We start from the raw sequence: 16,208 nt of genomic DNA on the forward strand, positions 1-16,208 counted from the left end.
AGCACTGTGCACCACTGTTGCCAAGAGCCGAAGTGCTACTCTCATTAAGAGGAGCCTGAGGTGGTGGTCTCGCTCCTTCATGGTACGCGAATGAATGCTCCTACGCAGGGGGTACTTGTCCATTTGGTGTCCTTCACTTCAGGCAGTCGGCATGAAGATTACCCTTGGGCACATGCTTGCCATTTCTCTCGCAGGCTTTGAAATCTTGGAAGCGCAGAATGCCCCAATGAAGGGGCTAAAATTTCTGTGGGAACCCTCAATAATACAACTACAACCAGTAGCTATATACCACTGAACTAAATAATTATGAACAAACTATCTACAACTATATAATACTAGGGTACCGAGACACTTACTAAGCAAAAGACCGGAGCTATTCAAGTGACCATCATGAGCGGTAAGAAGGAACTGAGAGGGCAGGGGCGGGGGATTGGCTGTGCATTATATACACCGCTGTAGCAGCACCACACCAGGGAGTTCCATAGACAACTATATAGATACTGCTAGGGTAAAAGCTTTCCAGTGATCGTGTACATGCGCAATCACTCGAAGAAGAAATAATGTTAGACTTACAAAGGCTATGTCTAGACTGCAGGCTTCTTTCGAAAGAACCTCTTTCAAAAGATCGCGTCTAGACTGCAGGCGGATCTTTCGAAAGAGAAATCCGCTTTTTCGAAAGAGAGCACCCAGCGAGTCTGGATGCTCTCTTTCGAAGACGGCCTCTTTACATTGAAGAACGCCTTCTTTCGAAAGAGGAACTTTTCGAAAGAAGGCGTTCTTCCTCGTAAATTGAGGTTTACCGCCATCGAAAGAAAAGCCGCGTTCTTTCGAAATAATTTCGAAAGAACGCGGCTTGAGTCTGGACGCAGGGGAAGTTTTTTCGGGAAAAGGCTACTTTTCCCGAAAAAACCCCTGAGTCTGGACACGGCCAAAGTGATATTCCTGAATCAAAACCAACAACTAAATACTCAACCAGCCCAAAGTATATCCAATTCAAGGTTTACTGTTGGGTCAGTAACAGCAGTAGTGCTGAGTGGAATTTTGAAAAGTGCCTAATGGAATTACAAACCCATTTGCCATTGAAAGTCTATGGAGGTTGGATACCTAAATTCCTTTAGTAGTTATGAAGAATTTAGCCAGCGTTATAGGCCTTATCTTCTCTCTATAAAAAAAAGTTGTGTTCTTAACTTGACAGTTTTCAGAGATAGCAGAGTTAGTCTGTTTCAGCAAAAACAGGAAGTCTGGTAGCACCTTAATGACAGTTTTATTATGGCATAAGCTTTCATGAGTTGCAACTTCCTTCATCACATGAATGAAATGAAAGAAAAAGAATCAGATAGGAGGGAAACAGAGATGTGAGTGTTACCTAATAACACTAATAGCTACTAATAGCTAATAACTAACACCCTGTAGCTAATTCAATCAAAAGGTCAGACTACCAAAAAAGAAAATTACTTCTTGTAATGAGAAAGCCATTCCCAATCTCTATTCAGACCCATTCTGATACGGTCAAATTTGTATATGAATTCCAGCTCTGCAGTTTCAAGTTGAAGCCTGGTTTTGAAGTTTTTTTGCTTGAGAATGTCAACTTTCAAGTCTGTAACTTTGTGTCCAGGGGGTTAAAATGTTCTCTTGCTGATTTTTATGTTTTACCAATCTTGATATCTGATTTGTGTCCATTTATTCTGTTGTACAGAGACAGTCCAGTCTGTCCAATGTACATGGCAGAGGCACATTACTGGCCCATGATGGCATAGATCACATTTATAGATGTACAAGTGCATGAGCCTTTCATGATATGGCTAATGTTAGGTTCTATGTTGGTGTCACTAGAGTAGGTGTGTGGCAAGGGGGTTTGTTGCAGGGATTGGTACCTGGGTGAGAGTTTCTGTTGTGGGGTGTGTAGTTGGTGGTGAGGATGTGTTCCAGGTTGGAGGGCTGTCTGTAAGTGAAGACTGGTCTGTGAGTGCCTGACTCCCAAGGTCTGCACTCTTCCCTTACCTGGAAGTGCTAGAGGACAGAGATGAGTGTGCCATTTCCAGAAAATACTGGAAAGGAAGGATCAGAATGTATTTCGTTGCCATAAGAGGTTTGGAAAAGTCACAGGGAGGGAGGTTTGCAGAACCCTGTGGAGAGCTGTGTGGAGCAAGTTAGAGGGACATGGAGATGGTGATGTGCTGGAGCAGGGTGCTGAGATAGGAGTTATGGGAGGAACTGAAATTTGGGGGACCATAGGGCATTGGAGTTAGGAGGAGTTATGCTAGGAATTCAGCGGGCATTGGAGGTTAAAGGGAAAGAGCAGTAGCTGGAGACTGAGCTGAGATAGGATTGGAGGGGAGACATAAGTGAGGGTGTGGGGATGAGTTGCATTTGTCGGGGAGTAGAGAGGAGAGGGAGTTGATTAAACAGGTGGTGAAGTTTAAGACAGCAGAGGACCCTGTGGTGAAAAATAAATATGCAGAGATGAGTCCCAGAGAAGGAAAGTTAAACAGTGAAAGGGTGGGCTTGGAAAAAGGGGGAAGATGCTTAATAATTACAATGTGTAATTTTGGAATGATGTTATATGATATAAATTCAAGGAAGAACAGACAGCAACTCTCAAAATTCACAAGAGAAGAAGGTGACAAAATCCCATCAGGCTCCTGATCTGTGCTGAGTTTGGAGCGCCTGTAACTATGGACTTATTAATGTAGAACCTTAAACAGCAGGGCCAAGAGTTAACCCTGTGGTGGTGGAACTCCAGCTGCACAAAAGACATTTCACAGACCAACCAGCAAAATGCAAATAGATAAATAAATGCAAAAATAATTATTATAAAGCTAAAAAAACCCCGAGATATACAGACATACACTAAAGGATATTTTGTTTGTCTCTCTCCATGGGAAGCGGAGTACGGGTGTGCGGACTCCATTGTGAACTTCAAAAATAAGGACTCCCTTTGAGCACACTCCCAGCAGGATTCCAGTTTGGGATTTCTTCTCAGGCAATACCCGATGAAAATGAATGCCATATTCTGTCAGCCTCTGGCACACCTACATAGATGTACATTTGTTAGAATATGAAGGTGAGGTAGAAAATCTACAAGGACACTGACAAGTTAAAAAAATAATACGGTAAAACTTTACATTAAGGTTCTATTCATACAGGATTTATAGATGTTATAAACATATGGTAGACAGGAGCAGTTGTAGACAGCTATGAGCATATAAGTAGAAGATGTTATAAATAACTATTAGCTATAGCAGTACACAATCTATAACAAGTCACCAACTAATTATTTAAAAAGGTTAAATGTATTAAACTATTAGAATTAGAATATTAACATGAAGTTTTAACAATCACATTTATGCTTATTTATGTTTATAACAACACCATTCTGGATTATTTGAAGTTAGGTGGAGCCAAACCTTTACACATCACAGGAGGGTTTAAAGATTGAAAGTGTTCTTCCCACCCCTTTAAGATTAAACAAACCCTGTGAGAGAATCTGTGCAAACAGCTAGCCGTTTGTATGCAGATCAAAGCCATACATTTTCTCTTACATGCCTGACTGAATGCAATCTAGAAAGCCCTCAGCTACAATTTTAATTAGGGATGTTAGAGTTTAACTCACTAACTGTTTAACTGCTAAGCAGTAATGTGTCGGTTAAGCTCAACTGGCTCCTAAAGAGGTGGCTTTGCTGTGGCAGGGCAGTGAAGCCTCCTCCCAGGAGCCAGGCAGGAAAGGGCTGCCTACTCTGCTCCCAGGGAGGAAGCGTCACTATTGGCCCCTCTCCTGGGGAGGCTTTGCTATGGGCTCTGCAGGTTTATACTCCAGAGCCCGCTGCGTGTGTAACCACTTAGATTTTAGTGGCTACCCAGTTACCATATTAAATGCTTTTAAATATCCCTAATTTTAATACTTCCTGGTGACAGATAACTTTACAAAATATGTCAGCCTTGAATTAGGTGTTCCCATCATATCCCTTTTTCCTATTCTGCATGCAGATCCAATTTTGTTACTGGGTTTTTTGATCTGTTTGCAGTTTTCAGTAACACTTTCTAATGTTGAATGTATGTCTTGCCAATGGTCCGCTATACAGATCAGTAGTGTACTGGTGCATTATAAGATATTGAATGATCATTTAGGAACCAACACTATTCTCACTGAAGACAATGGCAAAACTCATGTCCACTTCAGTGATGTAGGACTGGGGCCTAATAGCAGAAGTAGAAGCAAATCTAAAGAAGTTTCCAAAATTCTTTCCTTTCTAAATTATTGTAAAACATACAGATGGCTGTATTCAATCTATCATCTGTCAAACACAGATGAACGTGTATGTTAATATAGACTAGCTAACTTAAAAGTGATCTACAAAGAAAAAAATTGGAGTTAAGCACCTGTGAACAATTTTCAATACTGCCTGCTTGACTAAAGGTGTTCTGAAAGGCACCATACTAGGTGGTGCTAGACATGGATAATTTGAGCTGGAGGTTATTTGCAATATCATGACTGGGGACACGTTGGTTGTATCTAGACTACAACCCTTTTTCAGTAAAGGAATGTAAATTAGGCACATCGATATTGCAAATGAAGCCGGGATTTGAATTTCCCGTGCTTCATTTGCATAATGGCGGCTGCCGCTTTTTTTCAAAATGGGGCTTAAAAAAAAAAAACCAGCAGTTTAGATGGGGCATTTTCAATAGAAATGACCCGTTCTGAAAGATCCTCTACTGTTTTGAAAGATCTTTCGAAATGGGGCAACTGCCAAGTTTTTTTCGAAAAAGCCCCATTTTGAAAAAAAACGTTGGCCGCCATTATGCAAATGAAGCACGGGAAATTCAAATCCTGGCTTCATTTGCAATATCAACATGCCTAATTTACATCCCTTTGCCAAAAAAGGGATGTAGTTTAGACACAGTCCCTTAGTCAACAAATTAGGACAAAGTTGATTTCAGAGAGAGGAAAGTATATAAACAAAGGGTTTCCTTTATAATTGGACAATAATAAATCTTTAATAAGTGGTGACATTTAAGTAATGCATCCAATGAATCAGCTGAAGGAAGAACATTCAAGGTATTTCTCCATCCTCTATGATTTTTTTTTCTAACTTTTAATAACTGTCTTTTTGTGGATCTTCTGAACCACCTTTGCCAGTGCTATTTTGGAAGACTTATTTTCCTTTGTTCTTCATTTCAATTTCAGGCTTTTTATCTATCCCATGCTCCTTGTATATGAAACTCATATAAATACAGGATAAATCAAGAGCTGCTCTGACTTACCTTCAAAAATTCTATCTCTGTTTCTTTTTCAGAAGCACCAACGTAAGTGCTATGCAGTTTGGGCAGCTCTTCTTTGATGTACGACAGGTCTAATTTCTCCATAACTCTAGCTGGTAGGTAGTGTTCTAGTCTAAAATAGGACATGCCATGCACCTATAAAGTGAAGCATTTTTATTTTTCATGTTATTACAAGAATAATAAATGTATGTGTGTGTGTGTGTATATAAAGATGGAGTCAGCCAAAACTCTGGAGCTGAACTTTCAGACTGAGTGGGAAGCTCAGACTCTGAATCCAGAGCTACAATACATTTCATTTTTGGCCCTTCTCTCTATTCTGCTCCTGCTAAGACACTGGGACTATATAGGGTCTGAGCCAACACCCATGAAATGGACAAACTACAGTGCTAGATCCAAGCATCAGCAAACACCGGAAGGGGCAATAGATTCAACATCCAGATCCAAACCTCAATTCTACAACACCAGTTCAACATTCAACCTGAACTGTAGAGCTGAAGCCATCTGTACATGAAAGCGTATCTGTGTTCTCTCTCTACTAGACTTCAAACAGCATAAAAACTACAAGTAGGAAGTCAATTGAACCACGAAAGAACTGGAACACATTCAGTTCTGAACTACACCACAGAGCACGTGCAGTAATTGATTAGCAAAAAACAGCAGTGCCACTGTCCATAGCAGAAAGTACATCCTACCTCAGCCTGGTAATCTCCATACTCAGCCTGGAGAGCCAGGGATGCTAGCAATAAAGCAGTCTCATCATTGCAGTGCATCCTTTCCTCCAGGAGATCTTTCCGTAGCTGTAGATAATACTGGTGACAGGTCAGAGTGTGTCTGGGGGGAAAGTAACACACAGTATTGCTCCCTTCAGCAATGTTTCTAACATTCTGCACAAATAACTTGAGAGGGTGGAATAGGGAATTAAAGGTGGGTGATGAGAAAATAATGTTTGAATACTCACTGTATAAGGCTGACATCATCCACAAAGAACTTAACACGAAAGAACAAGGTGAAGTTGACTGTGTCTTTGCCCTTTTTCTTAGGTTCCTCTTTCCATCCCTCTGGAGCAACTTTTGTTAGTTTTAAGTCAGGATCAACGAATAAAAATTCATTGTCTAAAACATGGGTGAGAAGAAAGAATTTTCATAAACTATCAAAAACAGACACTTTCTCTGGACACAGAATTAAGATCAGCCTTACAATTTTGCAGTTTATTCTTAACGGTTAATATTCTATCAACCAACAAAGAATTCTATTACACAATGAAAGGAGGTGAATGAATGGCTCAGTGGTTAATAAGGTGAGAAAGGCTTTGTCTACAATGGCAAATTTTGCTGAAAAACTGTGTGAGCATTCACACAGCAACACAACTTTTGTTGGGAAAAATGGCCACTTTTGTCGTCCAAAAACTTCCAGCTCTAGCTTGGACCACCACGGAGCTGTTGGATCAGATCAATGTATAGGAAGAGGAGTCTGTTCTGTCCCACCTGAGAGTGACCTACAGGAACTGGGAAACGTACGGCATGTTTCTCAACCCTTGGGGGAAAAGGGGTACGAGCAAGACATGATGCAGTGCAGAGTGAAGATTAAAGAACTCAGATTAGCCTATCATAAGGCCCATGAGGCGAAGTGATGCTCCAGTGCTTCACCAAAGACCTGCTGCTTCTATAAGGAACTGGATGCTATCATCAGTGGTGAACCTAATTTTACTGCTAAGACCCCCATGGATACTGCAGCGAGCACAGAAGCAGTACATGGAGGACCTAATCTGGAGGATGAAATTGTAGATGAAGAGGCTGAGGTAAAGAAGGACCAGGGGCTCCCCCCAGGGTCATCAGGTGTGTCTGGCAGCCAGGAACTATTCTCCAGTCTGAGCAGGCACTTTCCGGGGACCAGGAAAGTTGAATGACTATGAGGGCTGGGTGGGCACTGTGGTCTTGGTGGCGCTGAAAGCTGGCTGTCCCTGATTCCACTCTTTCTCCAGAATCTCCATCCCTTCCATCCATCCCTTCTACCCACACCTTGTCCCAGGGACCAGAAACATACAAAGTGAAAGATAACTTGAAGGCAGGCAGAAAATACAAAGACAAAGAACCACCTTGATTCTCTTACTGTTATTCAGGTTGTGTAATACCCCGCTAATTGAAGTGAATAGATCTCTGCATGGAGCTAGGTAAAGATGGCTGAGCCTAACCTACATCAATGGATTTATTATGAATTATTGCTCTAGTCTTCCATCCATCTTAAATCTTCCTTTGCCTTCTTCTGCACGGCATATTTAACCAAGTCTAGTAACTTTACACCTCTTCAATTAAATTAAAACACCTTTCTTACCTTTTAGGCTGGCCAAGCCAAACAAGTGATGCTCCACTAAACCAACATGGGCTACCACCATATCAAAAACATCTTTACAAATAGTTTTGGTATCACAGGTCAGTTCCAGCCTCTGCCCATTTAGAAGCATTACATTTACTTTCCGCCTGGTATCCTCATTCTTCCCTTTCTTAGTCTGCATTTTGTGAAATAAAAGTATTAGACAATTCACATGTGTCAAAGATGTATTATTGGTGAATAGACCATTTCTTACCAAGTTTAATTTTGGTAGATCCATGGAGATGAATGGCTCAATAGTCATTTTCACAAATTCAGGGCCAAAGAAATTCTGCAAATCAGAGAAAACTGAATTAACTTTTCGTGTTTCCACAGCCTGAGACTGAAAAGCAAAGAGGCGAACTGGAAGCTGAAATCAATGCTGATGTAAACCCAGAAGTGTATGATGAATTATTCCCAGCAACCTGGTTAGATGGAAGAATTCAACTTTGTCAGTGTGGGCACATCTACAGAACAGGGCTAAAGCCAAAATAAGCTATGCAACTTCAGCTACGTCAATTGTGTAACTTAAGTTGAAATAGCTTATTTAAGCTTTTGGTGCTGTCTATACAGCAGGAAGTCCAAGAAAGAGCATTTCCTCCTCCGACTTCCCTTATTCTTCATGAAATGAGGGTTACTGTAGCCAGAGTAAGAAGTCCTCCAGATTGACATTATTTTGATATTATGTTGAAGTAACTGCTTGTAGTGTAGACTCAGACTATGTTATTTCAGAATAACATCAGTTATTCCAAAATAACACTGCTGTGTAGACATATCCTGTGTGACTGAAGTTATGTTGGCTGCTATGGCAACAATATCTCCCACACAGTATTATTTATATATTTCCATATTACACACATTTAATTTATTCATACGCGCAAGAGTGAAACTGCTGTTATATCATCTTCAGGTGCCCATGTCTGATGTCCTAAATATTTGGGAATGTGATATTCACTGACACTGTTAAAAACTTTAACAGATTGTTCCTAAGACTCAGTTTTATTAAACTTTGGTTAGTTGAAAAATTAAAAAAATACGACCTAAACCTGATGCAACCTAAGGCTCTGATCCCGCATACTGTTCTGCACAGGCTGACCCCCTATGCCAGTACGAATTCTCACTGAAGTGCATTCAAAGGTCTACCTTGTGCAGATCAGCCTGAGGACTGGAACGTAAGTGTCATTTCAGGAGTTTCATAAACAACAGAGTCCTGCTTATAATTAAGTAAAGTAAATTACTTTACCTTCAAAGCTGCACAAGATTCTCAGTCCAAGTACTTATTAAAGGAGGATACTCAACTTCACTACTTCTAGAATATGTCTACTTCCCTTGTTTTCAGGGAGTCACACAAGAGATTTTCTTTTGTGGAGGATGAAATACCTGGAGGCTTGAAGTTCTACCTGCTAACATATAATGTTCTCTGGAAGTATTTAATACAAAATGTCTATGTGGTAGCTCATTTAGAAAAGCAAAGAATTTGTGGAGTTTAGATCCTAGATAAATGACACGGTAAACTGCAGTGGGTCAAAGAGAACTACGGAGGAGACATGATCCTAGGTCATGGCTGGGAGCTGGGATGGCCTGAGAGAATTTTTGTTTTTTAAGCTACAACAATTCAGGGCATACAGTAGCAGAGAGCCTCAGGCTGACTTCTCCTAGCAAGAGGAGAAGTCTATTTGCATGTCTTAGCTTCCTTCCCACTTTCAACCCTCAGATCCTGCCTATATTTCAAGATGGCAGAGGAAGCACCTAAGCTCAGGAGAAGAAAAATAAACTTGAACAGGGAGATAGTGGTGGGCTGGCCTATGGCTGTGTGCCAAGAGGCCAGCAGAGTCCCCAGCAGGTTGTAAGAGTGGGGCCTCTTCCCCTTGGTAGGCCCCACTCTTACAACCCACTGGGGATAGGGAAAACCAAATGCTGTCATAAGGAGAGAAGCTGCTGTTGCTTTCAGATCATCCTTCCTTGCCTGGTGATGGACATGGCCTATTGAGGAAAATTAGAATCTACAGAATGACTTTGGTGAGTGCGAGAGGAATGTGGGGTAAAGATAAGAATCACTTAATAGGTGACTGCAGAACCAGGAGAGAAAATGGATTGCAGACACCTATAGGAAATGGCCCTTCCATTTGCTCTGCATCGCATCCAAAGAGTTTGACTGAGTCACTGTTATAAATCATGAATTGTAACTGGCTGAGAGGAGTGGGGTAGGAGAGAGAAGGGAGGAATTGTGATTGGCATGGCCGAGACGTCTACTACTGTCAAAGTCAAATACAGTTGTCCCATACTGTTTGCTTAATGATCTCTGTGTTGTTGGAACACATAGTATATGGAATGATCATAAAAATGATTGAAAAATGCAGAACATACTAGGACAGCAGGGGTAAAAAAACTAGGTCTATTAAAATGCAGGTATTTAACTGATTGAGTAGTTGATAGAATTTTTATTGACTACTCAATTATTTGATAGGCAGCTCAGCTCATTTCTGACTTGCGCTGGATGCAGGACCAAGCCCCAGCTCCTACTGCGTTTTTAATTGCAGAGCCACAGCCGGGTTTGGTACCTCACCTGGCGCGAGCCGGAATTGCCGGCAGCAGCCCGTGTGCGTAGGGTCCCAGTGGGGATTTGGGACCTCCTGTGCACAGAGACTACTGTCACAAAACAGCCCTTGCCCCCCTCCACCTCTGATAGAGGCAGCAGCAGGGGGAGGAGGAGGAAGCAGGTATCACCACAGAGATGGTGCTGGGGGGGAACTTGCTTTTAAACTGGTTCCCCCTCAGCACCAGCTCCTGCTCCACCTCATGCTGCCTCTGATACAGAGGCAACAAGGGAGAAGAAGGGCATTGTGAGTAGTTGACTTGACTCTTGACTACCCAGTAAGTTGACTAGTCCTTTACTCACGTAGAAAGAACCCTTAATAAATAACCTAGGGTATGTCTACACTACCACCCTAGTTCGAACTACGGTGGTAATGTAGGCATACCGCACTTGCAAATGAAGCCCGGGATTTGAATTTCCCGGGCTTCATTTGCATAAGCCAGCCGGCACCATTTTTAAATGCCGGCTTGTTCGAACTCCGTGCCGCGCAGCTACACGCGGCACGGGCTAGATAGTTCGAACTAGTAAGCCATTCTGAACTATCTAGCCCGTGCCGCGTGTAGCCGCGCGGCACGGGGTTCGAACAAGCCGGCATTTAAAAATGGCGCCAGCCGGCTTATGCAAATGAAGCCCGGGAAATTCAAATCCCGGGCTTCATTTGCAAGTGCGGTATGCCTACATTACCCTGCTAGTTCGAACTAGCGGGGTAGTGTAGACATACCCCTAAAGTATTACTCAGCAGTGAAGAGGTTAATAGCTGTTACATTTAAGTAGCGAACGTTTGTTTTCTAACTTAATATCCCATTAAGCTAAATAAGTCTCTTGGGCTTAGTCTACACTAAACGAGGCAAGTTGGCCTAAGGTACACTATTGAGCTAAGCAATATGTATAGCTCAATTTGGCTTACCTTAAGCCAAGCTACTGCAGTGTCTACACGTTCCTATCAGCTTCCCTTCCTCCTCACAAAATGAGGAGTACAGGACACCAATGGGGGCTGCCCTCAGCATTCGATTTGGGGCTCTACACTAGATTCGCTAAACTGAATGATAGAAAATCAACCTCCGGAGGATTGATATTCTCCAAAGTGTAAATGTGTCCTTGATGCTCTTTTAGGATGCATGGCTGCAGATTCAGCACAACATCAGAAGTACTAGCTTATATGAGGGCTTTCTTTTCACTCAGAAAAAACAACCATCTTTATTTGTGAATGGTAGCTTCATTTCTGGACTTTGGGATCCTAAACACCACAGACATGCATTTAAATCTTTAAAATAACTTGAGGCAATGTTCTACCAAAACAAATATTAAGAGTGCAAATGTGTTAAAATGTTACCCTTAGTTTTCTTTGGGTCATGGCAGTTTCCAATGCTATCTCTCTCAGAGGGTCTCTAGTGATGTCCAGCACTGATGTCCTACCCAGATCTCCTGGACAGAGGTTGAGTCGAGATTGCCTCAGAGCCATTCTAGCCTGTAACTGTACCATTTCTTCTTCTTGACGCTTTAACATTATTTCTTGGCTTATCAGGTTGCCTTCGGGTGCTGCTTCATACTGCCTACTTAGTTGGAGGGGAAGAAAAAGATAGTTATGATTAAAATACAGTTAATACAGGTGATGGGTACAGAGTAAGAACCTACATCAGTCAAAGCAGGAAATCTAGGGCAGTGTCTACACTGGTGCGATCTTGCGCAAAAATGGCCGCTCTTGCGCAAAATCTTGCTGCCTGTCTACACTGGCCGCATGTTCTTGCGCAAGTAAACTGATGTTCTAATGTATGAAATCAGTGCTTCTTGCGCCAGAACTCTGAGGCTCCCACTCAGGAATAAGCCCTTTTGTGCAACTGTTCTTGCACAAGAGGCCAATGTAGACAGGCAACATGAATTTCTTGTGCAAGAAAGCCCGATGGCTAAAATGGCCATCAGAGCTTTCTTGCGCAAGAGAGCATCTACACTGGCATGGATGCTCTTGCGCAAAAGCACATCTCTTGCGCAAAAGCACATGCCAGTGTAGACGCTCTCTTCTGGAAGAGTTTTTGCACAAGAACTCTTCCGCAAAAGAGCTCTTGCGCAAGAAGCTGCCAGTGTAGACGTAGCCTAGTGGAATTATTTCTCCCCTCCCTTCCTTCTCTCCATGGAGCGGGGCTGACAGCCACTGCAGGCACTAGTGCAAGGTGTTCAGTTCAGCACCCCCAGCAGGGGCAGCACTTTGGGTGGAAGGGATGGGTGAGGAATGGCCAGCTTTTAGCACCATGGCATGCACCCGCCACTCCGTCCTCAGAGACACCCCATTTGCCCTCCCTGCCATTGGGTGGCCTCCGCTATGACTGAGGGTTATTATTGGGCCTCTTCACCTTGAATGGTCCTTTGAAATACATGTTAATTAATTATGCTGAACAAACGGTTCCAGTCTGTGACACTTCAAGTACCCTTTCTAGACCTGAACAGAGCTCTGTGTAAGTTCGAATGCTTTTCTGTCTCACCAACAGAAATTGGTCCAATACAAGATACTACTTCATCTGCCTTGTCTTTGAAAAAACAGAGTCCATTCTACAGTAATTCTGGTGTCTGTAAGCCAGGGATAAAATGGCTCTGCCGGTCAGTTTAAAATTATGCTGAAGTTACCTGTACAACTGATAAAAAATAGCTTGTAGTCAACTGTCTTCTATATGGCCTTAGTCTTTCAGCACTCTCATTATAGCATGGAAATAATAATCCAAACTTAACAATTTTGATCTAATTCTTGAATGTGTTGATATTTTCAATAATGTTCTTTCTAAAAGCCATGCTTGAAGTTAAAAAAAGGAAAAAAGAAACAAAAATGAACACTATTCCACCTAGCTAGGGATGTAAACAAGTAGTCAAGCATCCGATTAACTAATAAGCTTAGGTTTAATGGTTAATCTTCTCAACTACTCTGATACAGAGGCAGCAAGGGAGGGGTGAAGCAGGAGCCAGTGCTGTGTGGAGCTGGTATAAAAGCCATCCACTGCAGCACGGGCAGAGGGCAAGAGAGGCTGCCATGAAGGAGCCTCTGTCCACGGGAGGCCCAGGCTTGCCACGGACAGATTGCCACGGACAGAGGTTGTTCTGTGGGATGTCTGTAGCAAACCTGGGCCCACCCACAGGCAGAGGCTGCTTCATAGCAGCAGCCCCTGTCCACACGGGGTCTGAGCTCCCCACGGACAGGGGCTGCTGCTGCAGGGAGCTCAGACCCCCTGTGGATAGGGGCTGCTGCCACCCTGCACTGTAGCAGTGGCAGCAGCATGGGGCGGCAGGCAGTCGGTCTGCATGGAGAACTGGTTTTTAAACTGACTCTCCTCATGGACCGGCTCCCGCTTGGCACACTGAGTTGCAGGGGGCTCCCACGATTGGGGTCGGAATGCACTAACTGCCAGCCCTGCCCCCAGGGACTATAGACTAGTCGAGTAACTGATAGGAATGAATGTGGTTACTCGACTATTCAATTAACTGATAGCTAACATCCCTAATCCTATCAGAAGGTATTAGCTGAGCCTCTGATAATCAAGACAATAATTCAGGGCCCAACCCAGCTTCCATTAACTAGACTCTTAATTGCCATAATAGCATTTCTACCAAAATGTTTCTTGGAAGTTCTTTTGGAAGCAATACCCACTGCTGAAATCCTGCCACCTCTACAGGAAAACAGGCACATGATTTAATATTACTTGGAATACTAAACAGAAGTTTAGGACTGAGTGAAATAAATTATTTGATTGCAAGTAAAGAATAATTGCAGTGTAAGAGAGCAAGGACTGTAAAATATGATGATTTCACAGAGTTTACCTTGATCTTAAAGGGTGAACTTGACTTGATGGAGAAATATCCTCAGCTCCTGATAAAGCAGAACCAGAGTCATCTCTTTTTAAACATTCATTTCTTTTCACTTGCACATAAAAAGGAAACACAGGAAAATTAATACCTGAATGGGCTATCAACTACGTAAAGGTAATCAACTTAAAGTTCAAGGATTTATCAGACACATGAGATTACTTAGGAAGGATCAGTGTCATATGCACTGGACAATGGCATTACAGTAATAGAGAAACTGGCATTAGGAAGTCAATTTTAGTTTTCTAAGAGAGTCTATTGTTTTTCCTCTGATGCAAGTTGATGTATAATCTTTTGAAGAAACATGTTAGCTAGGGGTTTGAAAATACAGAATTGTTAATATGCTTTTCTAACTTCAAATGTTTCATTGTTCACCAAGGCTTGAAATATCTGAATACGAGGAAGCAAAACTGATATGTATAAAGTTATCACGTGCCCAGAATGGTTTTACAGTAGCTATAAAGATTTGACTCGGAACATGGAAATTAAAATCACTACCCCGTGTAGCTTCCACTTTTTATTTTTGTTTGGATTCTTCACCCCTCCATAGATTATGAAATACTAGATTCTCTATTTTGACAACAGAAGACCTATTTATTAATCTAGTCTCCTTGAGAAAGTCAGTTCAGGTATGATTCTGCAAGGTGCAGACACCTCTACTTTTAACTCCTATTGTCTTCAATACAGATGGTCCTAAGCATTTTGTGGGAGGCACTCAACAGCATGCAGAATATATTTCATAATTATAGGAAAATAGCAGCAGGATTCTCAAATATGCATCTTTAACTGCTGCGGTGCCATCTAAATGGTTCCCAAACTTTATTGATTCACATACCCCATTCTTAAAAAAATGATGTTTGAAGTGCAACATGCACTGAGACCTAGACAGCAACGGTTAAAATTTTCTAAATATAAAGCAAAGTGAAGCTGTAAGCAAAAGTTTGCAAAAACAGGGCTAATATTATGGAAATACCCATACCTAAGAGGTCGTAAAAACATTTCAAAACAGAGCACCTCATGAAAAGGCATCTTGGTACCAACAATTCCCTCCCCATCACATAGGGTTGCCACATGGTTTAACCAAAAATACCGAACACTCCCCACCCTCCAAAAGAAAAAAAAAAACCACCACCAGGGAAAACATTCTGTCGGGGGGAGGGGGGGGGGGGACCAAAGTTGTTGAGGGGGGAAAAAAAAAAAAAGGACCCTGACAGTTAAGCAAAAAAATACAAAAAATAAAATAAAACAACATTAAAACAGCATGGCCCCTTTAAGAAAAGTCTTTAGGCTTTTTACTGGCGGCCATCTTGTTTTCCTGATCAGAGCCAGAAGGTATCTTCCCTGCGGAACCAGGTAAGTGGGGGGAGGGGAGACCAGGGGCCCAAGGGGGGAAGGGCGGGGGCTGGGCCCGGTTGCTGAGTGTGTCATAGAGTTGCCAGGTGTCCAGTATTTTCGCCTCCTGGCAAGGAAAAACATCAGAAAATACCGGACATTTTAGGTGTCCAATATTTTCTAATTTTTTTTACCAAACAGGAGGTGAAAATATCGGACTGTCCTGGTCATACCAGACATCTGGCAACCCTACCATCACAGATAAAAGGAATATACTGATCCAGCTTCAGGACTGGGTCTAAACTAATAGCATAATAAATAGTAATCAAACCCCCATGTACAAGGCAATGGGTGGTGTGAGGGAGTGAGAAGAGGGGCTGGCAACGCAGGGGTTAAACAAAGCCTTTTTGCCCAACTAGCCCTGATCCGTTTTACCTGCAGCCAATGCCAGGCCTGGAGGGAGGATAAAAGAAAGGCGCCTGGCTAAGTTAGAAACTGTCCAATTCTGGGCCCCTCACTATAGAAAGGATGGGGATGCATTGGAGAGGGTCCAGCAGAGGGAGACCAAAATGATTAGGGGGCTGGAGCACATGACCTATCAGGAGAGACTGAAGAACTTAGGTTTGTTTAGTCTGCAGAAGAGAAGAGTGAGGGGGGATTTGATAGCAGCCTTCAACTTCCTGAGGGGAGGTTCCAAAGAGGATGGAGAGAGGCTGTTCTCAGTAGTGATGGATGGCAGAACAAGGAGCAATGGTCTCAAGTTCCAGTGTGAGAGGTCCAGGTTGGA

General features: G+C 42.5%; 1 protein-coding gene across 15 annotated transcripts in view; it reads right to left on the reverse strand.

Annotated features, from left to right (window-relative positions):
- The window catches only part of PTPN13 (protein tyrosine phosphatase non-receptor type 13), a 236,856-nt gene that overhangs the window by 102,066 nt on the left and 118,582 nt on the right, over nt 1–16,208 (reverse strand). For 9 of the 15 annotated variants that reach the window (XM_075929556.2, XM_075929553.2, XM_075929548.2 and 6 more), the window contains 8 exons: nt 14,045–14,144; nt 11,577–11,799; nt 7,865–7,939; nt 7,612–7,786; nt 6,239–6,392; nt 5,973–6,111; nt 5,263–5,415; nt 2,850–3,032 (listed from right to left, as the gene is read on the reverse strand). In XM_075929556.2, the coding sequence (XP_075785671.2) occupies nt 2,850–3,032; nt 5,263–5,415; nt 5,973–6,111; nt 6,239–6,392; nt 7,612–7,786; nt 7,865–7,939; nt 11,577–11,799; nt 14,045–14,144 (1,202 nt within the window). The remainder of the gene's footprint in view (nt 1–2,849; nt 3,033–5,262; nt 5,416–5,972; nt 6,112–6,238; nt 6,393–7,611; nt 7,787–7,864; nt 7,940–11,576; nt 11,800–14,044; nt 14,145–16,208) is intronic. The other 6 variants (XM_075929555.2, XM_075929550.2, XM_075929554.2 and 3 more) reach the window with 3 other exon arrangements.

Source organism: Pelodiscus sinensis, chromosome 4 (genome assembly GCF_052426305.1).
Source record: "Pelodiscus sinensis isolate ZL-2025 chromosome 4, ASM5242630v1, whole genome shotgun sequence".
In the NCBI taxonomy this organism is placed as follows: Eukaryota; Metazoa; Chordata; order Testudines; family Trionychidae; genus Pelodiscus; species Pelodiscus sinensis.